Raw genomic sequence first — 24,871 nt, 5'->3', positions numbered from 1 at the left:
ATAGTTCAAGGACTTCCAGTCTTCTACTAAGCAACACTTTACTGAATTCTGACTAAACCTAGGATGTCCATTTTAAGATCTGACTTAAGTACTGCATACCTGACTTTAGATTTTAAAAGTTGATCCTGGAACTTCCCTGGTGGTGCAAGTGGTTAAGAATCCGCCTGCCAAAGCAGGGGACACGGGTTCAAGCCCTGGTCCAGGAAGATACCATGACGCGGAGCAACTAAGTCTGTGCACCACAACTACTGAGCCTGCGCTCTAGAGCCCGCGAGCCACAACTACTGAAGCCCGCGTGCCTAGATCCCGACCTCCGCAAAAGAGAAGTCACCGCAATGAGATCATGCACCACAACCAAAAGTAGCCCCCGCTTGCTGCAACTAGAGAAAGCCCGTGTGCAGCAATGAAGACCCAACACAGCCCACCCGCCCCCCAACCAAAAAAAAGAGTGTGATCGTTTCTGTTTTCATATGCCCAAGCCAAAACTTTGGCACCAGAATCCCTCTAATCCCTGCTTGCTTCCTCCCGAAACAGTAGCTTCTGTTCTCAGGTGTTCTCGAAAACTACTGAACAGGTAACCTTTCCCTTCCATCAGTCTCAGGCTCCTCATTCCAGCCCCTAGTAGTTCCTAACAGTATCACCACCTTCTAGAAGAAGAGTAGACTGCCTCGGGAGTGGGCTAAATAAACCAAGACAGGGTACAGTGCCAGGAACCAGCATAAAGGAGACCTGTTTGCCTTCCGTGTGACCTTAGCCAAGTCAGCAAGTTCTCTTTCCCAAACTACCAGTGTACAAAAACGAAACCAGAGACTAACTTCCCTTTATTTCCAGAGGAATCTTAAAAGGTGGGATTATTAATGAACTTTTTTTTTTAATTGTGCAATTAACTTGGGTCCAATACCTTACCAGGTACTGGGAATTTCTTTGACCCACCCTCCTTTTCAGGGAAACCAGGCTGGTAGCAGAAAGAACAGTTAAGATAGAAGTAAGGACACCTGAGCTCCAGACCAGGTGTGGCATACTCCAGTGCCCCCAGGTGAACACCAAACTGAGTCAAGGGAGCACCAGAACCTCAAGCAGTTCTTCACGGTTCAATGGAGCAAGTTCATGTGCTGCCTCAATCGTGAATCCGTATCTCCATAAATTGACCCTGGGTTAGGGGGCTGTACTTTGAACTTCTCAAAAAACACTTGCCTCTGCTTTCCTTGGGTTGTTTCCTTTACATGGCACAAACTCTGCTTGTACTCTTGCTCTTAAGAAAGGACTGAAATATCCCTCTACTTCTTTTGCTCCAATTCTGAATAAAGCATGTTTGTCACAAAGCCTCCTCTGATATCCTACATTTATTCTCCTTTTGCTTTGCCTTTCTTCACCATTTACCCAGAATGGTCTGTTATGTACTCCAAAGGCTGACTTGTACCCTCCTGTGCTTCCATTCCCTCAGACGCCCCATCCCTCATCTGTGGCTTTGCCTCTCTCCTACTTCTCTAGCTCTTATTTTTCTGCTGGTCTCCAGATCCTCCTCCTGTCCAGCTTCCAAAACTCTCCAGGGGTACATTTTACTGACACTTTTTAAAGTCTAAAAGAGAATTAATTAATTTTCCTTCTGTTCCCCCTAAACTACGTTTTCTCCAGACATCCCAATCTTTGCCCACCACTAAGCCACTCCATTTAGAAAATGTGGAGTCCATCTAATTCCTCCATCTCAAGATAATTATCAGCTCTTCTCAAGTCTATTGATGTATCTTCCTCGCTAACCGTCAGTGGTATCACCCTAGCTGAGGGCCTCATTACACCACAGGTGAACTTTTGAAATGGGTCTAAGTGGTAGCTGTGCTTTTGAGTTCCTTCTGCAAGCTACTGACCATTTAGCTTGTAAAACTCTTTGGCAAACAGCACCTCAGAATCTCAACCGCTCCTGTTGGAATCTTGAAGATCGATTCGTATAGTCAACAAACTGGGTACAGCAAATAGGTTGAGAGTTTTTTACCAGGTTGTAAGGAGAATGGTCCCTTCTTCCCACCCTTCTGGAGCACACAATAGTACAGGTCTACACCAGCTGGTACTCAATCAGGGGCAATTTTGCCTTTGGTTGTCACAACTCCGGGGTGCTAAACATCCTACAGTGCACAGGACAGCCTCCCACAATTGAGAATTATTTGGCCTCAAATGTCAACAGTACCAAAGTTGAGAAACCCTGGTCTAGCACTTAGGAAAAAAGAAATCAAGACAAATAGGAAATGTAATCATTGGGGAAAAGCGACATCAGAGAAATGACATCTCTACAAAATGCCTCGAAAGATTCAAGACTCGGTAGCTTTCAGGACCCAATGGCCTGCAAAAGATATCTTGCAGCTGTGTCTCTCCGACTCCATACAAGGTGATTGCTCCGTCAAAGAAGCTTCTAGACCAGCCCCTAGCCCCCTTCTCATCAGCTGCCACTCCCAGCCCTCCTTACAGAAACTGAGGCCGGCTCGGCTAGAGGCCTGGAGAGAGGTCGGGGTCGTGGCCGGCCCGCGGTGAGGGGTCTGAGAGAGACCCGGCGGAGGGAGGGAAGCGCGGGCCCGGGACGTGGACCGGGCGCCCCAGTCCCGTCAGGGGAAGACCCCGCTGCCGGGGCCAAGGTCATTCGGGGCCCCCAAGACGCCCGCTGCGAGCGCACTTACCAGCGCGCCGCCGCGCAGCAGCCGAACCGCGGCTCCCTCCATCTGCGCCCCAGGACAAGCGCCGTCAAGGATCCCGGGAAGCGGCTCCGGCGGGCCTCCGGGCCGCACACCAATGCCTGGGAGCGGGTGGAGTCAGAGCCCCGCCCACAAACTCCCTTGTCCCGCCCCCTACCCCTTACGGAAAGCCGAGATAGACAAACAGCTCCCTCTCCGCTTTCGCCCTGCTCACGCGAGAGTTAGGAAAGGCCGTGGGGCGGTAAGGGAACAGGAGACACAACAAACATGGCGGCGGTGACGAAGACGGCGGGGGCGACGGCGACAGCAGCGGCGTTGAACAAGGCGGTAGGGGTTACTCGGTGCGGCTGTCAGGAGGTAAGTAGCTGGTTACCGGCTCGGACGGCGGTGACACGGCTGAGGAGAGCGGTTAAAGAGGAGAGCGGTTAAGAAGGAGCGGCGGGAGGAGAGAGCAGGGTGTTCGCGAGGGGCTGACTCCGCCCTGAACTCAGCCTCAGGGAAGGGGCGGGCGTGGTCGGTTGTTCGGCTGGGGTCACGATCCAGGACCTTCCTGGCCCGAGCGCGGAGGGTGCGGTGTCTGGCCGCGGGAGCCCCGAGGAAGCGAGCGGTCCCTGCGGTGGCGTCGCCGTCTGGCAGGGGCTTGGCGGCTCCTGGGTAGGGAGCTGTCTCGTTCTGACAGGTGGTCGTGGTGGTGGTGGTGGTGGGGCGCCCCGAGGTTTGCGTCTTCACCGGGTCCCGGGGCCAGGGGATCAGCCGAGGTGCGGGTCTCCTAGGTGTTCCCAATCCTGGTGAGGATGCCGCCCCGACGCCAGTTCTGGGCTGCTCGTTGGGAGGACTTTTTAGAGCCTCCGTCTTTTATCTGACGGTGGTCCTTCCTAGATCCGTTTCTACTGCTTGTGCACTTTAATTTTGGGGAGATGTGAGGTTTGGGGAGGATTTTTCAGCGAAGAACTGTTGAAGTTCGTGCAGGATTTGTCTTTTAATAAACTGTCCGGCGTGCGAGTAGTCAAGCCATGCATCTAGTAAGTGCTGGGTAAATTGAATCTAAATAGAAGTTAAACCGGTTCCAGCTGCCACTAACCACGTGGCCCATTTAGTGTCCCCTTAGTGTGCTGTTTAGGCCCGAAGAGGAGTGACAAGTGGGAGAAGTAAAGCCGTTTTAAATTGTGAGCTCTACAGAACTTCAGTTTGGAAGAAACACAACTTCCTTAGAACAACTTTTTAAACGTCTGGACTCACAATTTTAGTCCCTAAAATCCCGTTTAATTTTGATTTATGTCGTGCATTCAGCACAGCTACAGGTTAATACAAGTTTGGGAGTTTGTTGCAGCAAATTGAGACATTTTGTGTTTTTTGCCCCCAGGGGTCCCAAGTGTTTCCCAAGAAAACCCTAAGTGTTTTGAGTTGCGATAGAGAGGATAATAAAGATGGGAATCAGATGTGCTGTTATTGGGCGTGCCTGGTGGGTTTTCTTTTCTCACAAATGTTTCCCTGTGGGGCTAGGCTAGTACCTTGTTTTTATGCAATTGTAACTGTTCAGCAGTACTAAGCCTGAGCCCCTGAGCCTCTTAGAAGTGTACTACGAACAAATGAAGTTAATAACTTAATTTGGAAAGACAGTAACATTTTTGCCAAAAAATGAAATCCACCAGTGGAAAAAAAAACACGATAGTCGCACTGACGCATGTTACTCTTTGGTGATTACTTGGAGCTTTTGCTGAAGTGAACCTGCTGCTTTGTTGTTTGTCTGTTAGCTTAGTTTTCTTTTCTGGTAGTGGTAAAATTGGCACAAGTTATTTTGTTAGCTTATTAAACCCGTAGATCCTAATTTTTTGTCACAAAGGTTTTGATTTGTGGTGTATTTTTCTTTGCAGACCTCTGTATGGCTTTTCAATTTTAGTTGAAATTCCCTCCATGGCCTTTTGGAGTCCTTTGGTGTATCTCCAGAGTAAATTTCGATTACTCTACATTTCATCCATGTTGGAGTGGCAAGAAAAAGGAGGAACTGATTTGGGGTGAAAAGGTTAGATTGTGTAACTCCTCTTTTTTATTTTTCCCAGCTTGTATTTATTTAAGTTTTGCTTTTATATTATGTTTTCTGATTTCTCAGCACCTCATAATGTCCCTTTTTGCCTTCAGAGAATTGTTTTTTTGATGGTTATGTAATCAGAGGAAATGTGTTCTAATTCTTTTTGAAGTCCATGTTATTCTCTGTACAAACGAAACCTCATTTGTTAGACTTCTCCATTGATACGTATTCTATGGCAGAGTAAATCTTTCAGTGACCATAATTATTAAGCTATAAAAGTAAACACATTCAGGGGCTTCCCTGGTGGCGCATGGTTGAGAGTCTGCCTGCCGATGCAGGGGACATGGGTTCGTGCCCCGGTCCGGGAAGATCCCACATGCGGTGGAGCGGCTGGGCCCGTGAGCCATGGCCACTGAGCCTGCGCGTCCGGAGCCTGTGCTCCGCAACGGGAGAGGCTACAACACTGAGAGTCTCGCGTACTGCAAAAAAAAAAAAAAAAGTAAACACATTCAATAGAACTGCAGTCACTTAATGTGTATAGGCCTGCCTAAACCCCAAATTAAGTTACTGTATAAGGAAGTTAGTTGTTAGTTACCTTATGTTTAATAACCCTACCAGAAATGGTAGATGAATAAAATAGATCCTACTATTGCCTAATCATGTTGTTCTCAAAATCTAGAGTTTGGGAGGAGGGTAGGTTAAAAAGCCCTTTCTGGTTCTTATATCACCTCTACTTCATAGTTGTGGTTGTCTTCTAATTTGCATCATGATGCCTCTGTTTTACATTGTTTGCTCCTGCTTAGGAGGGGTTGGTTGTGTGTGTATTGATGGACAACTTGCCTTTTATGAAACTGAAGATCAGAGGACTTGAATATCAGAACCCAACGAAGGTCAAGAATAGTTTGTTACCTGCTTAAAGATAAAGACGTTTTTGTATTCTTTGTTCTTTGGGGATATCAAAGCTTATTTCTCAAATGCTTCTTTCTTCACTAGCATGGGTAGTCTCTGGTTGTTTTCTAAGAACCTTATTTGTGAGTTTTGAATGGATAGTTTGGGAGAGCTATTGGCATAAAAATAATTTAGGTGCATTCTAGCCAGTTTCTTTATAGACATGTATCTATACCCCATGGAATACCATACCAACTTAACTTTAATCAGAGGGATCACAGGGAAGACTCAGAAATTTTGCTGTATCATAAGAAATGATAATCATAAAGTATGGGAATGAGAGCATTATAGTTTGCTGATTCCTAACGTAGATTTTTATGTTACATTCACAAAGGTTTTAAAATTTATCACTGTCTTAGATGCATCTCTAGATACCAGTTAATTTATGGAGTTCTTAGATTAAACATTTGGTCCTAAGACTGATGATTACTTTATTAAAGACAGGAAGATGGTTTGGATACAAAACTTTTTTTTGATATCAAGAAGTCTTCTGTAGTTTCAGAATTATTCTTTTTCTATTTATTGTGCTTAGAAATACTGACTTGAGATGGAGAAAGCTGGGGTTTGAACCATAGAGTCCATCCGGATTTAGGCATCTTTCATGCATACTCATCTCTTCTGCAGACTTGAGCACTGCAAGCGCCTGTAATGCTGCATGGCGGGGAGGTGTTGTAGGTCAAGTGGGCACAAAAATGCTTAGGGATGGAAAGACAAATTTTAAATCATTGCAGAATGTCTACAACTATAAACCATATCAGTATATTTAAAATTCTTAAGAATAGAGTTTCTCTCAAGTTTACAATGTATCTTCCCTTTTTTCATTGGCATGCTTTATTGTTGTTTTTTTTAAGTCCATCATGCATTTTGATTGAAAATCGGCATGCAATTTTTGGCGGGGAACACAGTGAAACTTATAATGTGACAATGTGATAATAGCCAAGACTGTCAAAATATGCCAGTCGTTCTCTGTGATTAGGCTTATTTGAGTTTTTAAAACTTGAGATGCATGTATAAAAATATCATTTTCTTCTTAATGGCAGTCCTGTGCCCTTTTTTTCTGCATTATCACACGTACCTTAGCAGTGTTATGCTTTCTAATCAGGATTTGGTAAGATTGATCTTGCTTATTGAAGCCTATCAAAGTATGTTCAGATATTTTCCAGTGGCAACATCAGTTTTCATGTGAACTGATTGGCAAGAGGTGATGCAAAGTTGCAATGAAATACCAGGATTTCTTTCTAAATTATAGGTTTTATAATTAGAACACAGACAATCTGTAGGGCCTTACAGCTTTTACAATTTAAAAAACAACTTCCCACATCTTATTCTTTTCTTTTTTGGGGGGGCGGAGGGAGAGGTATCTCCCTGTCCTTACACCTTTTATTACTTTTTTCCTTTTTATATTGTGGGGTCTTTACCTGCTGCAGTACTGTGTTGAATAGCTGTAGTGATGCAAGCATGCTTGCCTTCTTGATTCTAAAGGGAATGCATCTAAATTTTCTCCATTGTGATGTAGATTTTTGGAAGTTAGCCTTTAGCAGCTTGAGAAAGTGAAAACATTCTAAGTTGGAGTAAATTGCTCTGTTGTTTCCTTGCACCCAGTGTTGCCTTTGATACTCAATATCCGATTGTTTTTCTTATGTGGGTGGGCTGCTCTTCCTCACTAGAAAGTTTCATGTTATTCTCTTTGACCTTGAGATTTTAAAATTTCACAATAATGTGTCTAAGTGTTATTTATTGTTATATAATCTATTTTGCACTCTATGAACCCTTTCAGATTGAATTGAAAGGAATCTTTAATTCTGGAAATTTCCTGACCATTTTTTTAAAAAGCATTTCTCTTCTTTATTTTCTCTGTCTTTTCGGAACTCATTCTTCATCTTTATCTGCTATATTTCTTACCTTTTTATGTATACTTTTACGTTGCTCCCCATTCCTGTATGTTTTGAGGTGTGGGTTTTCTTTTTCAGTTTTGTTGATCCTATCTCAAGTTTTTTTTGTTTTGTTTTTGTGTTTTTGCGGTACATGGGCCTCTCTGTGTTGTGGCCTCTCCCGTTGCGGAGCACAGGCTCCGGACGCGCAGGCTCAGCGGCCATGGCTCATGGGCCCAGCCGCTACGCGGCATGTGGGATCTTCCCGGACCGGGGCACAAACCTTATTCTTGGTAATCTTTTTCATTGGAGCCGACTGGCCCACTTTTTTTCCCCCTAACCAGAGGGCAAATTTTAAAGGACAGATAATCAGCAGAATCAAGTATAGTCATAAAACGAGTACTAATCAGTGATTAGGAAACAGAGGAGCAGTTCAAGTCAACAAGGTAAGATGGGAAAAGAAGCAACTGAAACAAACTTGTTCAGAAACCAGTAGTAATCCTTAAGATTGAGAAAGCAGAGCCAGACTAAAGCAAGTGATTTAAAGAGGTGGCCTAAAAGAGTAAAATCAGAAGAGTTTGGGAAATTGCAAATTGCCATATGTGAATAATTGAGACTAAGGTGGACCATACCATGTTTGTTTCATTGTAACTGAAAAAGAGATATATACAATGGTAACATAAGACACTTGGAATCTGGGACAGTGAGGAATTTCTTAATCCAAGGTATAACCATTTTTGGCTGCAGAAATAGCTACTGTCGTCTGAGAACATGCCATAAACTACACATCTTGCGAGATACTTTACACGTATCTGTAAAACTTAAAACAGCGCTGCAAATTGGTATTATTATCTCATTTTACGAAGTAGGAAACTAAGGCTAGAGAAGACCCTGTTCAGAGTCTTTAAGCTAGTAAGTTTGACCTAATAACATACTATTCTGTTGATGCAGAGGACAGATTTTCAGTAGCTTCAACTTTCTAGAAAACAGTGAAAAGAGATAGTAATAATAATAAACCCCTAGGCATCTTCTAAGAAGGGAGGAAAGGAACTATTCATACGTGTTGCATCAAGAAAAGTGAGAATTTGGTCACCTGCAGGTTCTTATTTGGCTAAATGTGTTCAGAGTAAAGAACAAATTAAATATAAGAAGAGAGGAAGACAAGAAATACAAAAGTAAAATATATCAGTCTGGGGCCAGTAAACAAGGGAAACCAAAACTAGTCCTGTGTTCCTTATTAGTTCCTAATAAGGAACTAATTGTTATACAGTTCAATGATCTATAGTAGCAACACAGTCAAGGTAGTCTGTTTCCAGTAGATTTCTAGTTAAGTCAATTAAAATAGAAGTCTTAGTTCTTAAAATGTTGCTCAAGATTTTGTTAATTAGAAAATGTGCTTTTATCTCATTTCCACAACCCCACATTTCTTGCCACTAAAAAACTTAGGCTGAAAAGGACTCAGAGTAGTCCAAATATTCTTGAAGAAGAAAAACAACTGGTGGACTTAAATTACTGAGATATTAAGGTTTTTATTATTAAGACTGTGTGGTGTTAGTGTGAGGATAGACAAAAATAGACCAGTGGAACAGAACAGAGAATCCAGAAGTAGAATCACATATATAATCACCTGATTAGAAAGGTGATAAAAGAGTCTAGTGGAGAAAGGCTGGTCTATTAAATGCATGTTGTTAGGACAGTTGGATATCTCATTGGGGAAAAAATATATTTTGATTCTTACTTCACCATACACAAAGCCCAATTCCAGATAAAAATATGAAAGGTAAAAAAAAATAATAAAATTTTTAGAAGAAAATACAGGAGAACGTCTGCATGTAAAATATAGGCAAGGACACCAACAACTAACTGTAAAGGGTGGTGGTGGGGAAATGGGTAAATTGGACTATATTAAGAACGTCTGTTCATCAAAAATTACCATTAAAATGAAAAGGAGGCAACCACAGAGTGGGAGAAGTACTTAACATATACATATCTAATAAAGAACCCATATCCAGAATATTTGATGAACTCTTACATATTACTTAGAAAAAGATGGACAACCTAATAGAAAAATGAACGTGAACAGATACTTCACTGGGTATGAAATAGAGGTTATCTAAGTGGGTAATTGAAGTACACAGCTTAATTAATTGTCAAGCCATACAAATTAAAACCAGTGCGATACCACTGTACACCCACCAGAGTGGCTAAAATGAAAAAGGCAAAAAAATACCTGAGTGTTGGTGAGGACGTGTAGCAACAAAACTCTTGTCCCCCACTGGTGGGAGTGTAAATTGGTACAGTCACTTTGAAAAACTATTTGGCATTATCTAAAGCTGAATATATGCATACCTGGTGGCCCAGCAATTTCAGAAGTCAGGGTTGTGGAGCCCTTGCTGGTGCACGGGGGGCGGATTAGTACCGGAAGGGTGCACAGGGGGGCTCCTGGGATGCTGGTAGCCTTCTGTTTCTTGACATTGGTGCTGATTTTAGGGATGTGTTCATTTTGTGATGATTCACCGAGCTCTACCTTTAGGATTGATGTGCTTTTCTGTGTGTATGTTATGCCTTGAGAAAAGGTTAAGCATATATACAGAGAAGTGACTAATCTTTAGCTTTAAATGCCTGCTACTGGCTATTAAAGATGAGAACTTGGGCTTCTAAAAAAAAAAAAAAAAAAAGATGAGAACTTTTTTAGACAGTAAATTACTCGTTAAATAGTTGGGTTTAGGGAAAGAAATTTTTAGCATATGGCATATTTAAGAAGACCATATACATTTACATAAATATATTTTTATTGGAAGAAAAAGACCTGTTGTCTCCTAGGTGCTAGACTTCCTCAGCTTGTTCTTACTAGAAAACTTTTTGGTTATTTGATTTGCGAATTTGGGCTATAAACCTATGTGAGGACCAGTTTAGTTTATGACTGCAAAATCTGACATGAGGCTTATTCTCTGTACATCAGCATCAGGGATATTTTTGTTTAATTTTTTTTTTTTCCTTATTGTCAGAATGAGTAGGATGATGGGTGGTGGCAGAGGTAGTGATTTGGATTTCTAGGGCAGGGGTCAGGAAACTGTAGCCCATAGGCCAAACCTGGCTCTGTTCCTGTTTTTGTAAAGCTTTATTGGAACACGGTCACACTTATTCCTTTACATATTGTCTATGGCTGCTTTTAACTATAATGACAGTTGAGTGGTTGCAGCTGAGACCGCATGACCTGCAAAGGCTAAAATATTTACTGTGTGGTCTTTTACAGAAAGTTTGCCACCCCCTGTTGTAGATCACCTACTTCTAGAGTACTCATTCATGTGAACCCTATGTTTTAAGAGCCTTTGCTGTCCGATATGATAGTCACTAGCCACGTGTGGCTATTTCACTTTTAAATTAATAAAATAAGAAACTCAAGTCATTTGTATTAGCGACATTTAAGCCCTCAGTAGCTACATGTGGCTGGTAGCGACCAGATTGGACACGCAGGTATGCTCCATATCCATCATCCACAAATGCTCTGCCACAGCCCCGATTGAGCCACTTGGTTTCTCTGCTGTCTCATTCATTGATAATCCCTGCTGATACTCCTTTTTATTTCTTCTGAATTTTTCTTTTTTCTGCTCTTTGTAATTTCTTTCTATCCTCTAAAAACTAAGTTTGAATCCCAGTTTATTTAAATATTAAATATATTAATTGTTCACCATTTTGTGTTTCTTTAGTTCATCAGGAAGATTATAAGATACTTAAAGGCGGGGACTGTGTTCTCTGTGGTTTTGTAGTGCCTGGCACATAATCATCTTTGTCACTGTTGTTGTTTTAATATGTACTATATCTCCCTAAATAACGTAAAATTATTTCATTTTTTTCCCCCGTAGGTATAACGAACTGTAAACTAAAAAAAAATCAAAAGCAAAGATGGGTGAAAAGAAACCAGAGCCTTTGGACTTTGTGAAAGATTTCCAGGAATACCTGACTCAGCAGACCCATCATGTCAACATGATTTCTGGATCAGTTAGTGGGGACAAAGAAGCAGAGGCTCTTCAGGGAGGTAGACTTATCTTAATACTATTAAATAATTCACTTTTTATAAATATATTAGTGTTTGTGTGTCATTACCCATAGTATGAAGCCCACTACTGTTCACTAATGTGAATCATTCCGTTTTTCCTAGAAAGATAGGGGCAGTTTTTTTCCCCTTCTTGAAACATGTCAAGTTTTTGCTGAGGGAAAGTAAAGCTCCAGCAGGGCTTACTGTGGCCCAGAGATGCATTATGGTCTTGTGGGAAGGTTAGGGGTTCTAAATTCCCTTCCCATTCTCCTGGTTCTGTTAACTAACAGCAGACACAAGGAACCAAAAGGGGGTCCAGCTTCATTACACAAGGGGTTTGGCCATTAGGAAATCTGGGTTAGACCTGAGACAAAATAGGGGTTTCTGTTTCTTCTCTTAAAATGAAGAGAAGGCCAACCGTGTATACCCACCTAGGAGGAGAAATCAGAGTAGAGAAAGCAGTGAGCTACTTGAGCCTATTCTACCTGACCTACAGATAGACTGTCTGGTTTGCTTACTACACGAAGACTGGAATCTATTTGTGAACTTAGCTCAGGAGGTAGCAAACTACAGGCAGTGGGCCCCATCTGGACTGCTGTTTTTACACGACCTGCAAGCTAAGAGTGGTTTCTACATTTTTAAATGGTTGGGGTGTGGGGGAAACAAAAGAAAAATAATGTCATGATGTGAAAATTATATGAAATTCCAACTTTAGCATCCATAAATAAAGTCTTATTGAAACATTGCCATGCTTGCTTGTTTACCTGTTTTCTATAGCTGTTTTTGAGTTAGAACAGCAGAGTTGAGTAGCTGTGATAGAGATCATGTGGCCCACAAAGCCTAAAGTATTTGCTATCTGACCTTTATAGGAAAAATTTGCTAACCCTTGACCTAGGTGGTCTAGGGCCTTGTAATCCAGGGACCAGCAACAGCAGAGACCGGGCATCACCTGGGAGCTTGTGAGAGGTACAAAACGTCAAGTGCCACCCCAAATCTCCTGAATCAGAAGCTGTATTTTAATACGATCCCCAAGTGATTTCGTATACATATTCTGTTTCAGGAGTTACTGGCTTGGGAAAGCAATGGGAGAAGGGGGGACACTGAGCCTTGCTGTCCCTCCAATGCAACGGACCTGTTGGATGTTGGACTTGCACCAACTAGCAAAGTCACTTCTCTTCTCCTAGTGAAGGATAGAGGAAACAGAGCAAAGGGCTTGAATTGTCTGCACCTGCACTGCTACCTCCTGCAGATGGAGTAGAAATGCTTTTCCCGTGAAGCTGTAGGAACAAACATTTCCCTCTTAATACTTTAGTGTACAATTCTTGGACTGAGATCCAAGAGAGCAGGGTTGTGGTCCCCCGTGTGTTGGTTTTCCAGATTATGAGCACTTGCCCCTTCAGTTTCTTTATCTATACAAAGAAGTAGTTTGACTAGGTTAAAAGCAAACAGCCAAACATCTCTTAACTCTGAAATTCTTACATATCATAACATTCAGAGGTATCAGATACAATATTTCCCTATATGTGCTTAATTAGAATTTTAAGATCCTAAATGCAACCCAGAATCTAGAACATATGTGTAAGCTGAGTGGAACTGCAAAACTCAACATTAATTGTTTTAGATTAAATAGATTAGGATTTGGGGAGATGATCATGACTGCCCATTGTATTTGTAGAAGTGGCTAGAATCTTAAACATGTGTAACTGCCATCACTGTTTACCCCCCTCTGTCTCCTTATCTGTCAGATAAATACCATACCTTGTTACCTTACTCAAAAGTATGTTGAGGACTGATATAATTTATGTGTTAGTAATTTGAAATCCCCCAATAGAATACTGCTTTTGTATAAAGTTAACCTCAGTTCAGAAAGACTGATTTTTGTGAATTTAACTTTTGTGCTAAGCAAACTGTCAATTTATGAAAGATTTTCTACCACTCCACACTAAATTGCTAAATTGAGTTGATTCTGAGATGCATAATTTCTTTTGCTATATTTGTTTATAGCTGGAACAGATGGTGATCAAAATGGACTTGATCACCCATCTGTTGAAGTTTCCCTGGATGAAAACTCAGGAATGTTAGTAGACGGGTTTGAAAGGACCTTTGATGGGAAGCTCAAGTGTCGGTACTGCAACTATGCCAGCAAAGGCACCGCACGGCTCATTGAACACATTAGAATCCACACAGGTAACGGAGAAGTGGCTGGAGAGGGCATTTCTTTACGGGCAGGTTGATCTATCATATAAATAGTTGTGATAGTTTGAAAATGAAGGTGGATGTAAGGTTTGAATAAATGGAGAAGTGACTCCATTTTTGCACAGCAATAGCATGCAGCATCCAAGGAAGTGAGGCCCCTTGTACAGCTTCCCCTTCCTTAGCCATCTTCCTTCTGAATCTAAATAATCTCAGCATCTGTCTGCTTCTCAGGTTGGGCAGGTTAATGCTGAAGACAGCATGAAGTGATAAAATGTTTTTATCTTTATCCTTACTAAGTACGTTTCCTTTGCAGACCAGGGAAAAGGTTTCTGTACGGTTGCAGGCTACACTGCTAACCCTCAGATGTCACCTTAGCCATCCCTTCTGTGAAAGGGATTCATTCCACTAGTCCGTATAGTATAAAGGTTTATTAATAAATTTTAATAATTTTTTGCAAATGTGTCATTCTGAAAAGCATTTTATTTTTTGATCAATTTCTAAATCTAATGAATGGACAAAATATGAAACTTTTCATAAATGAGCTACTCGTGCAGTTTCTCCCCCATTTTTCTTTTTAAACAGGTGAGAAACCTCATAGATGTCACTTATGTCCATTTGCATCTGCTTATGAGCGTCATCTGGAAGCCCATATGCGTTCCCATACAGGAGAAAAACCATATAAATGTGAATTGTGTTCCTTCCGCTGCAGTGATCGAAGTAACCTGTCCCATCATCGAAGGCGCAAGCATAAAATGGTACCAATTAAAGGTACTAGGTCTTCCTTAAGCAGCAAGAAGATGTGGGGGGTTTTACAGAAGAAAACAAGCAATCTGGGCTATAGCAGACGAGCACTAATCAACTTAAGCCCACCTTCCATGGTGGTTCAGAAGCCAGACTACCTTAATGACTTTACCCATGAAATCCCGAATATCCAGACTGACTCCTATGAAAGTATGGCAAAACCCACACCAGCTGGTGGCCTGCCAAGGGACCCCCAAGAACTCATGGTTGACAACCCTTTAAACCAGCTGTCAACTCTAGCAGGACAGTTGTCCAGTTTGCCACCTGAAAACCAAAACCCTGCATCCCCTGATGTAGTTCCCTGCCCTGATGAGAAGCCTTTCATGATGCAGCAGCCCTCTGCTCAAGCAGTAGTTTCTGCCGTGTCAGCCAGTATTCCTCAGAGCTCCTCTCCCACTAGCCCTGAAGCTCGGCCATCACATAGTCAGAGGAACTATAGTCCGGTGGCAGGTCCGAGCAGTGAACCAAGTGCTCACACGAGTACTCCCAGCATGGGAAACAGTCAGCCAAGCACTCCAGCTCCGACCCTGCCGGTCCAGGACCCTCAGCTTCTACACCACTGCCAGCACTGTGACATGTACTTTGCCGACAATATCCTTTACACTATTCATATGGGATGTCATGGGTATGAAAATCCTTTTCAGTGTAACATATGTGGATGCAAATGTAAAAACAAGTATGATTTTGCCTGTCATTTTGCAAGAGGGCAACATAACCAACACTGATGGGAAACAATCACGTTATGCTTTACTTGGTTTGCCTTTTTGTGTTTTGTAGTTTACTGTTGTTTTCTGCAGGGGAGGGGTGGGGGGGTGTCGTCCCTATTAAGGTGTTGCTAATTTAAAGTCTTATACATACAGAGTATAAGTTTGACAGCGGAAACAAAAGTTTTTTCTTTTTTTTTTCTTCCGTAAAAACCTCATCAGGGTCATTTATGTATTAGAACAGTTGGACACGTTGGTGTCTGTTTTTTCCTTTCATTTAGACATTTGAGAATTGGAGTGCAATGATAATCTTACAAGCGGTCATTTAAATTTCTCATATTTATGGTCCATAAAAACTTCAAGGCTGATAGATACCCTTGATTTCAACATCTACACTGCAGCTAGATGTTATTTCTGCCATAATTTCAAAATGGTAAATTACTTTCTCTTACAAAATCTGTCACAATTTATTTCAACGTTTAGTGGAGGAATTGCCTTTAAAATTGCCATTAATTAAAAACTATTTAGTAAACATAGCTTAGTTGAATCAGTAGTTTAATTTCAACTGATAATAGTAAAGCAATTTCAGTGTAGTAAATCTTTCTTTTTTCCATAAGGGAAAATATAAAACACTTAATTCTTTTAAAATTAAAGTTATAAAAATAGGTAAAAGTTCTGAAAAGAAATGAAACTTAAGACTTTAAATTGAAAATGGAGTTTAATATTTAAAATACCTGCCTATTCAACTTGTAGTTTAAACACACAGCAATTTTCCATTGGATTCTTTTTATTATACTTGTAATTTATTTTAAAAACTACAGGTAAATACATGAGAACGCTAGAAATATCAGAGGATTATCTATGAAGATGCCTTTTTTCCTTTTAATCTGAACTGTTCATTTAAATCTTCATTCTGATGTTACACGGGAGGTTGATAACGATACTGAGAATCTGTTATTCCTTCTATTCCTTTGATGACCAAAGAGGTACAGTGGAAGTCATCCGTCTTATTCCTAGGAAATGCGGTCCTTCCCGCCAAAATCTGAAGTTTCCTTTTCCTGCCTTCTATCCATATATTGCCCCATAATTTTCAAGAAAAGGTAGGTATAGAAACACATGGGAAAGTGTGATGGTGAAGTGATATTTACAAAAATGAGAACATATGTCCAAAATGAATTCTGGACTCCTCTTCAGAATTGGCCGTTTAAGATATTTTCTGTGAATTCAAGTTGTAATGCTTATTTGCAGTTTTACCAGTCTTTAATGTACAGCAAGAAAACTATATAAAACTGTGAATTGAATCATCATTAGTAGAAGAGGATAAAAAAAAGTATGGAAATAGATATAAAAATGAATTTAAACATGATAATTTGTTTACAAAAATAAAACTTGCTATATAAATCCACAGTAATTAATTTTGATTAGGAGGCTGTTTTTGTGTAATAACTAGCGTACTCTGAGGACAGCTTGGTCAAACAATAAAAAATATTGTTACTAACTGTTGGTTTCTGTGTACTTTGCAAAATTTTTATTTTTAATTTGGTTCAAATCTTGAAAGTTACTAATTGGCTTCTTAAGCAAGTATTCTAACTATTAAGCATTATAACTAAGAAGGACTTCTACACTTAATAGTAAGTGAAAGGGTAATGTTGATGGTATAAGTCCACAAAAACCCCCCAGTGCCAAGTTAATGCATCTTCTGCCCTCCCTTCCAAATGCTAGAAAGCCATTAAAATGAGTTCTGTGGTTTAATATCCAATCTAAACGAATCTCCATCGCATTGTTGAAAAAGCAGCATCAAGGAGTTTCTGCAAACAAATCGTCGATCTGAGGCTTGTGAATCTAAAGTCTGCAGCCTGTTCTGCTCTGTTGCTTGGAGCGCTCGCTGCTCAGATCACTTTTAGTGCAGCCATTTCCCAATGTGTAACTTGGCCCTCATATGTATATATTGTCAGAAACAAGTTGCTGTCATTTGGAAGCTTTTGTGGTTATTTTTTTCTTCTATTTTATTCTTCATATAAAAGCAATACCACAAAATAGAAAATGAAAGTTTTCATTAAACAAAAAAGAACTCTCATGTTAAAACCAGTCTATTAACTGTATATTCTGGGCCAAATAGTGACAAATACATTTTTTTTCTGACAACTAAAGAGAGATGTTTTGAAAGTACATTTTCAAACAGATTTTTTTTCACAATTGCAAACTAGAATGTATAATTTTAAAATTCCTAGGACTTAAAGAGCACAGTTGTATTCCAAAGGTATCGATGCTTGAAAGCTGTAGTTAATTCTAAATGCACTAAAGTTTTTGAAGCAGATCTACCTTAGAAACTTTTTTAGTATTGTATTTTAAAAAATATTTAGGATTTTATTTAAATTTTTTGTGAGTTAAATTCTGTATTGAAAAGATGTTAGTATCTTCTATTAAGTATTGAATATGTTTCTCCCATTTTATTTTTAATCAAATATTTTATAGAAATGAGTTCAGAAAAGTTTAACATGCACTATTTATAATACTTTGCTGTTAACAGGCAATGTTCTGAAACTAAATTTATTTTTGTTCAGTGAACATAAGTTTAGATTTTTAAAGTTGGTAGATACTTTATCTCCACTAATATTTTTTTAAGAAACTGTGAAGAGATTAACAGGGAGTAATTTTATTTCAGATTTTATGAATATAGTATGTAGCTACAACTTCTTGAAATTCAAGTAAAGGTTAGACTTTTACTTTGAAAAAATTTCACTGGATATTTTCCAGTGCTATTTCATTTTAGAAATAAGTGTTTGCCATTCATCTGCAGAACTGTTTGACAAAGGGAATATTACTAAAAGATGTTCAGAGATAAACCTCATTTAAGTTCTACAAAAATATTTATCAAATGGATGTATTATTTTTTTTAAAATTCCCTGCTAAGGACTTTTCATTAAGTAGTCTTAGAGGGTATATGGTTTCTAGAACTTGGTTTTGTTAATATGTACTTTGATGTCAAGAACGTATTTTGTATGTAAAACATAAAACTTGAGTATGGTTGCAAAACACACTATTGTTTAGGGATTCCAGAAAGCAGTTTAATGCTGAAATAACTATCTAGTATGTAGTTCATATTGTGAATGAAGCTTTGCTTTTGTAATATATGAATAAAAAATAACACTTTCTAATGACCTCGATTTTTCTTTTTTGAAAACTAGGATCCAATTAGTTTTTTAAATAATTTTCCAGTGTGTAAAATGTTAATTTTTTTTGATTTTATGGCTACCTTGGTTTGGATTTGTAGAGTGCCTTACCCATGAGAAGATGTTGCATGAGTTAAAAGCAAAAACAGTTCAATAATGAGCATCTTGTCTCCTTCCTAATTTCTTCTCTTTATTTAAGGTGTGACCCCTGCCCCCCCAACTGTTTTGGCACATAAATGAGGAAGGCTTCATGCTTCCTGATGCATAATTATCCATGTCACATCTGACAAGTGACTGACTGAAGTAGTTTCTGTTATGACAAATGGATCTTTTAGAATGGACTGATTTTTCCCCCCTCTTTGGCAATTCACATCATTGGCCTAGAAAACACCCAGTAATACAGAATTGTTTAAATTAGTTTGCAAAATCGTAACCAAAATGGCTTTGATTGGAAATCAAGTTTTAATGCTGCTTTGAAAAATACTTCCGTACAATGTTATCTTTCTCATAATGAAAAAAAGAAATAACATCTGATAAGTCCATGGTTTGTTGAAAGCACAGGTATTTTTTGTTTCCTTGTCTTAGGTCTTCCAAAAACTCTGCTTTGAGCTTGTTAAGTTCTTCGGCTAGAAGTTTCAAGTTGTACGGAAACACCTGTTCACCTAAAATAAAGATATTCCCAAATTATTTGTGTAAATTAAATCAAGCTGGACTGATGACAGCAGGAAATTAATTTGATTACTTCAGACAAACCATTCAGATTCTTCTATAAATCATAATTGAGTTGGTGTAATATATAGACAAAGGTCACATTAATGTGATACAGGCAGATCATTTAAATAACTTGCTATGACATGGCACGAGCAGAAAAGACAAACCTGAAAGGGACTTTTGACAAAATAACTTGACTTAGTCTTATTGAATTAACAGGTAGGAAGGTAAAAAAGCAGAGCTAGAAAATGACAATTTGGCTTTGAAGCTCTGATAGACAATACCTAGAACAGTTGTCCAATATAATTTTCTACAATGATGGAAGTACTCTATATCTGCCCTATTCTGTCCAGCAGCCACTAGCCATGTGGGTAGTGTGACTGAGAAATGATTTTTTTGTTGAACAGCTTTACAGAGATATAAGTCACATAACATACAGTTTACCCATTTAAACTACAATTTAGTGGTTTTAGTATATTCACAGATATAAGCAACTATCACCACAGTTAATCTTTGAACATGTTATCATCTGTACTCTTAGGTGTCACCCTCTTAACTCCATTCCCCCTCTCTCTGCCCTCAATCCCTAAGCAACTGTTAATTTACTTGGGGTCTCTAGATTTCCCCATTGTGGACATTTCACATGACTGGACTCATAATGTGTGGCCTTTTGTGACTGGCTTCTTGTACTTTGCATAATGTTTTTAAGGTTCATCCATGTTGTAGTACTTCATTCCTTTTTGTGGCTGAATAATCCATTGTATGGATAGACCACATTTTGTTTGTCAGCCGATGGACATTTGGGTTGCTTCTACCTTTTGGCTATTAGGAATAATGCTGCTATAAGCACTTGTGTGCAAATTTTTATAGGAACATACGTTTTCATTTCTAGGTCCCGTGGTAATTGCATTTAATTGTCTGAGGATCCGCTAGGCTGTTTTCCAAAGCGGCTGCAGCACTTTACATTCCCAGCAATGGCGTAGGTGGGTTCTGAGTTCTCCGCATCCTACCTCTTGGACTTTTGGATGCTAGCTGTCCTAGTGGGTGTGTAGTGGTGTCTCACTGTGGTTTTGATTAGCATTTCCCTGATGACTGATGATGTTTTCATGTGGTTACTGGTCATTTGTATATCTTCCCTGAAGAAATTTCAGATTCTTTGCCCATTTAAAAAATGGGGTTATTTTTATTACTGTGTTGTGAGAGTCCTTTATGTATTTCGGATATAAGTCCCTTATGAGATGTGATTTGCAAATATTTTCTCCAATTCTGTGGGTTGTCCCTTCACTTCCTTGATGGAAGGAGAACTGAATTTTTTTTCCGTTTTTTTTTTTTTTTTTTTTTGTGATACGCGGGCCTCTCACTGTTGAGGCCTCTCCCATGGGCCCAGCTGCTCCGCGGCATGTGGGATCTTACCGGACCGGGGCATGAACCTATGTCCCCTGCATCGGCAGGCGGACTCTCAACCACTGCACCACCAGGGAAGCCCAGGAGAACTGAATTTTTAAATTTTATTTAAGCACAGTTCTAGAAGCTAGTACCACCTCCTTCACACACACACAAAAAATTATGGGTAGGAAAAGAGTCAAGAGTAATTTGGGCATAACCCTATTCCCCCTTCCCTTCATTTTATGGACAGGCAAATAGTTGAAAGAACTACAACTATTTTTGTTTTCATTCTGATCCGATGCCATTTTTGTTCCAGCTCTCTTTTTCAAACTTTGGATTGCAACGCATACTAAGATGGAATCAAATAGAACACAGTTCATTAAACATGTGAAGGTTTTGTGAAACTTGTTTCTATGCAGGAGAGTGTCTGTGTACTGGGCTACACACTAGGTTACAGTATTAAAACCTGCTTATGGATCATGGTTCAAAAAAAGTCTGAAAAACAATATGGTTAGTATATTGTTTATTTTTCCAATGTTCTAAGTTTTTGCAAAGGTATTAATAATAAATGTTGGTGACGTGGGGGAACATGACCGAAAGCACCAACGAGAACCAGACTTAGCTCAGCAACAGGTTGCCCAGGTACAGTATTTAGCAGGTGTTAAGTTCAGCCTTGGGCAAGTTACTCATCCTCTCAGACCTTCCATTTCCCCATTTGTAAAGTTACACTTACTTGACAGGATTCTAAAGACTAGAAACAGTATTTATAAGGCACTTAGCATATAAAAGGAGTTCAAGAAATGTTAAGCTGCTGTTATTTTTTAAATCAAATTTTAAATATAGCAAAGAGTTCAATATTTAAAACCTGAAGGAGGGCTTCCCTGGTGGCGCAGTGGTTGAGAGTCCGCCTGCCGATGCAGGGGACACGGGTTCGTGCCCCAGTCCGGGAAGATCCCACATGCCGCGGAGCCTGTGCTCCGCAACAGGAGAGACCGCAGCAGTGAGGGGCCCGCGTACCGCAAAAAAAAAAAAAAAAAGAAGAAAAAACAGAAAGGAATTATTTTATAAAACTATAATTGTCACATATTTCATCTAAGTTCAGACTGACAATGCACTAAGCCTGTTCAAACTCCATGCTGACTTTACACCTGGTCCCTGACTACCTCTCCCCATCCCTTCACCCCAGACTCAATGGCTTTTTTTCTGTTCTAGAACATACCAACTTTACCTGTGGACTTTTGCACTTGATGTGTCCACGGCCTAAAATGATCCTGCAGGCATCAGCATGGCTTGCTCTTTCCTTTCATTCACATCTTTGCTTCAATGCCATTTCCTCTGAGAAGCCTTCCTGATTACCCTTTTAAAAATAAATCCTCCCATCACTACCTTGCCTTACCCTACTTTACTTTTCTTCAGAGCACCGGCATATATTCACGTATTTATTTTTTGTCTTGTCTCCTCACTATGATGTTCTGCTCCCTCTCAACTCCCCAGTATCCAAAATAAAGCCTAGTACAGAGTAGCCACTCAATAAAAACCTATTGGATGGATGAATGCCTGGTTCCAGAGGTAGAAGTTTTAGCTTAATATAACCAAGTTGCATATTTAAACTGAAAACATGATGTAAACTTTATGAATGAAAGCAAATAAACTACCCACATCCACGGAACAAGAGTAGCAGGAAAGAATAGTCTCAACTAAATAGAATCTTAACCACTCAACACACCTTTCGCTTCCTTCATTGTCTGAGAGACAATTCTTCGGAGGGTCTGATCAGCTTGATGAAGAATGTTAGTTGAACAAATAATTCTGTCTGTTTCCTAGGTAAGAGACATTGTTATTGGAACAGTTATCTTGTTTTACAAAAGAAATAACTGAAGTGTAGGGGATGCATAGGTGAAGAGATACAGAAAAGGAAACATGACTCTTCTGTTCCAGTTATTCTTCCCTAGGAGAGGGTCTAAACGAAATACATCCAGTTGTAAACTGGGTTCCACGTAGGCAGTATGCTGGTAAATGTCTAAGGATGGGCTCTCAAAGAGAAAAACACAAACCTATCCATAGCATTTTGTCTATTTCTACAATGTAAATATTCCCATCCATGCCCACTTCGAGCTACCAACATGTCAACAGGCTCCAACGTTTCTGAAGTTTAAACAGTCGTCTTTGACCAGGCAGTGCGAGCTCCCTCCAGAGTACCACTGCATCCAGGTGTCAGGAGCTGAATGCTGGTAAAATGCCAAGGCAGGGACAAAGTGTCTCCATGTGTCATTCATATTTTACACTCAGGTCAAAAAGATCTTCCTACAAAAAGTTCCTTCTCATTTATACTAAATCTAAACTGGAAGACTTACCTTTTGTTCCACATTCTCCTCCACGTATTTTATTGGATTTTCCAAAGCAGTAAGCAGTAAATCAGTCAATTTCAGTCTATAAGAGAAGGTAGGACAAAATAAATCCTTATATCAAACACCTGTTTTTAAAGAACTTGTGTTTATGGGTACTAAGCTGAATTCTAGAGGAATGAAAGTGGTATATCCAAACTCCTGAACAAAAGGGGAAAAGCAAAGTGATTTGGGAGCTACCTTCTACTTGCAAAATTAAAATGTAGAAGCTCAAAATAAGTCATAAGTCCCCCAAATCCCCTCATGTAAAAAATGTTAATTTCCTAAGACTCCTATCAATAAGGTTTTAAAAGACATTCTCTCTTTTCCCTCATTAACTGCTGAACTTTAGGCTCCTAGAACTTTATATTCCCTAAAGAAGGAGGCTTAGTCTTTATTTTCTGGCTTCTGCTCATTTACTGGATGTGAATTTGCCAAGTTCCCCACAGGACAAGAGGTCATCGAGGGTTGCAGTAGAATTCATTTATTCATTTAACAAATATTTATTGAGCATCTTCATATATGAAAAATGTTGTACAACTATGTATGTGAAACTATGTGCTAAGCTGGGGGTGTAGCAAGATCCCTACCCTCTCTAAGCCTGATAACATAATGGAGAGAGAGAATAAATAAATAAGCAAAAAATAATAGTTTCAGACAGTGACAAGTGGATAAGTGAGTGAAGATAATGAACAAAATGATCATAAGAGAGTGACTGGCTAGCCTACTTAACACCCTTCCCGCCGGGTAGGATGGTCAGGGAAGCCAGGGAAGCTTACATACGTGGGAAGGGAAGAGGGGACGGCAAGCACTATGGCCCCAAGACAAGAACAAGCTTCTCGTGTTCCGGGGACAGAAAATCGACACATACACACTACCATATATAAAATAGGTAACTAACAGGGACCTCCTGTAGAGCACAGGGAACTCTGCTCAGTACTCTGTAATGGCCCAGATCGGAAAAGAATCTAAAAAAGAGTGGATAATATATATTATTAAGTGAGTCAGGTATAACTGACTCACTTTGCTGTCACCTGAAACTAACACAACATTGTAAAGCAACTCTACTCCAATAAAAATTAAAAGCAAACAAATTTAGGGATCAGATTTAAAATTCCAAAAAAAGGAAAAAAGAAAGTACTGAATGTCATGTCTCTGAGAATATAAATTATGAAGTCTGTCACTCAAACATCATGTACATGACAGGCAGATTTTCGTCTGATGAGATTTTTAATTATACGAAGTGAAAACTTTTAATGCAATCATGAGAGAGTTACATGTCAAAGTAAAGCTCTAATTTAAGTTTTCCAGAATAGTCTCATCTTAAAACACAAGATTCTTTTCCCCCCAGCGTTCCACTCTCTATTTTTGCTGACCTAAACTTTTCCCTCTATGAGTCACCCAACTAGAAAAACAAAACATCTTCCTTGAATGGACATATTTTTAGTAAAAGAATAGAACGTTAAAAAAAAAAAATCAGGGTTAGAGTGTGCAGGTTATGGTAAGGAGTTTAAATTTTACTCAGATACAAGGAGTAGCACTGAAGAAACGTAAGCCAGTGAAGTCACTGAATTAAACCTTCACCTCAACGTGATCTTTCTCACAAAAGAGCCCAGGTTCTGGAATGAGTGAGACTGCAATGGGTCCAAATCTTGGCTCTGCCATTTACTATCTGCATATGTTACTTTACTTACCTGGGCCTCAGTTGTCCCATCATGAAAGGGGGATAATTGTATCTGCCCTCAAAGGGTTGCTGTGAGGACTGAATCAGAGTATACGTATAAAGTGTCCAGAATTTGCCCAGGACATAGTATCGGCTCGACAGCTGTTCCTGCTAATAGTAGTACTAGTAGTAGCATTAGTAGTGGTAATAGTAGGGGTAGTGGTAATAGTAACAGTAGTGGTCATAGCAGTAGTGGTGATAGCAGTATAGTAGGGGTAGTGGTAA

At 39.8% G+C, this 24,871-nt stretch overlaps 2 protein-coding genes and 1 long non-coding RNA gene across 7 annotated transcripts in view; 1 reads left to right on the top strand and 2 right to left on the bottom strand.

The window, feature by feature from the left end:
• Nucleotides 1-2,792, bottom strand: part of ACADSB (acyl-CoA dehydrogenase short/branched chain) — a 35,925-nt gene extending 33,133 nt beyond the window's left edge. For all 4 annotated transcript variants that reach the window (XM_024768962.1, XM_024768965.1, XM_024768963.1 and 1 more), the window contains exon 1: nt 2,667-2,792. In XM_024768962.1, the coding sequence (XP_024624730.1) occupies nt 2,667-2,708 (42 nt within the window). In that variant the 5' untranslated portion in view covers nt 2,709-2,792. The remainder of the gene's footprint in view (nt 1-2,666) is intronic.
• A 140-nt stretch (nt 2,793-2,932) lies between these two features.
• On the top strand, nt 2,933-18,430 carry IKZF5 (IKAROS family zinc finger 5). 2 transcript variants are annotated; one of them, XM_024768960.1, is made up of 5 exons: nt 2,933-3,038; nt 4,556-4,704; nt 11,396-11,568; nt 13,573-13,755; nt 14,347-16,767. In XM_024768960.1, the coding sequence occupies exons 3-5, from the start codon at nt 11,436-11,438 to the stop codon at nt 15,288-15,290; spliced, it is 1,260 nt and encodes a 419-aa protein (XP_024624728.1). In that variant the 5' UTR covers nt 2,933-3,038; nt 4,556-4,704; nt 11,396-11,435; the 3' UTR covers nt 15,291-16,767. The 2 variants fall into 2 exon arrangements, with proteins under 2 accessions (XP_024624728.1, XP_024624729.1); XM_024768961.1 differs by lacking the exons at nt 2,933-3,038; nt 4,556-4,704 and adding an exon at nt 12,438-12,534 and having other exon boundaries at nt 11,441-11,568; nt 14,347-18,430.
• A 48-nt stretch (nt 18,431-18,478) lies between these two features.
• LOC112415796 (uncharacterized) lies at nt 18,479-23,635 on the bottom strand. Its single transcript, XR_003006378.1, has 3 exons — nt 22,894-23,635; nt 22,266-22,359; nt 18,479-19,104 (listed from the first exon to the last, which is right to left on the bottom strand). It is a non-coding gene; the product is annotated as an uncharacterized LOC112415796 (long non-coding RNA).
• Between the last annotated feature and the right edge of the window lie 1,236 nt (nt 23,636-24,871).

Source organism: Neophocaena asiaeorientalis, unplaced genomic scaffold (assembly GCF_003031525.2).
Source record: "Neophocaena asiaeorientalis asiaeorientalis breed wild unplaced genomic scaffold, Neophocaena_asiaeorientalis_V1.1 scaffold1577, whole genome shotgun sequence".
NCBI lineage: Eukaryota > Metazoa > Chordata > Mammalia > Artiodactyla > Phocoenidae > Neophocaena > Neophocaena asiaeorientalis.
Note: the sequence above shows the minus strand (reverse complement) of the source record. Positions and strands in the feature narration are given on the sequence as shown.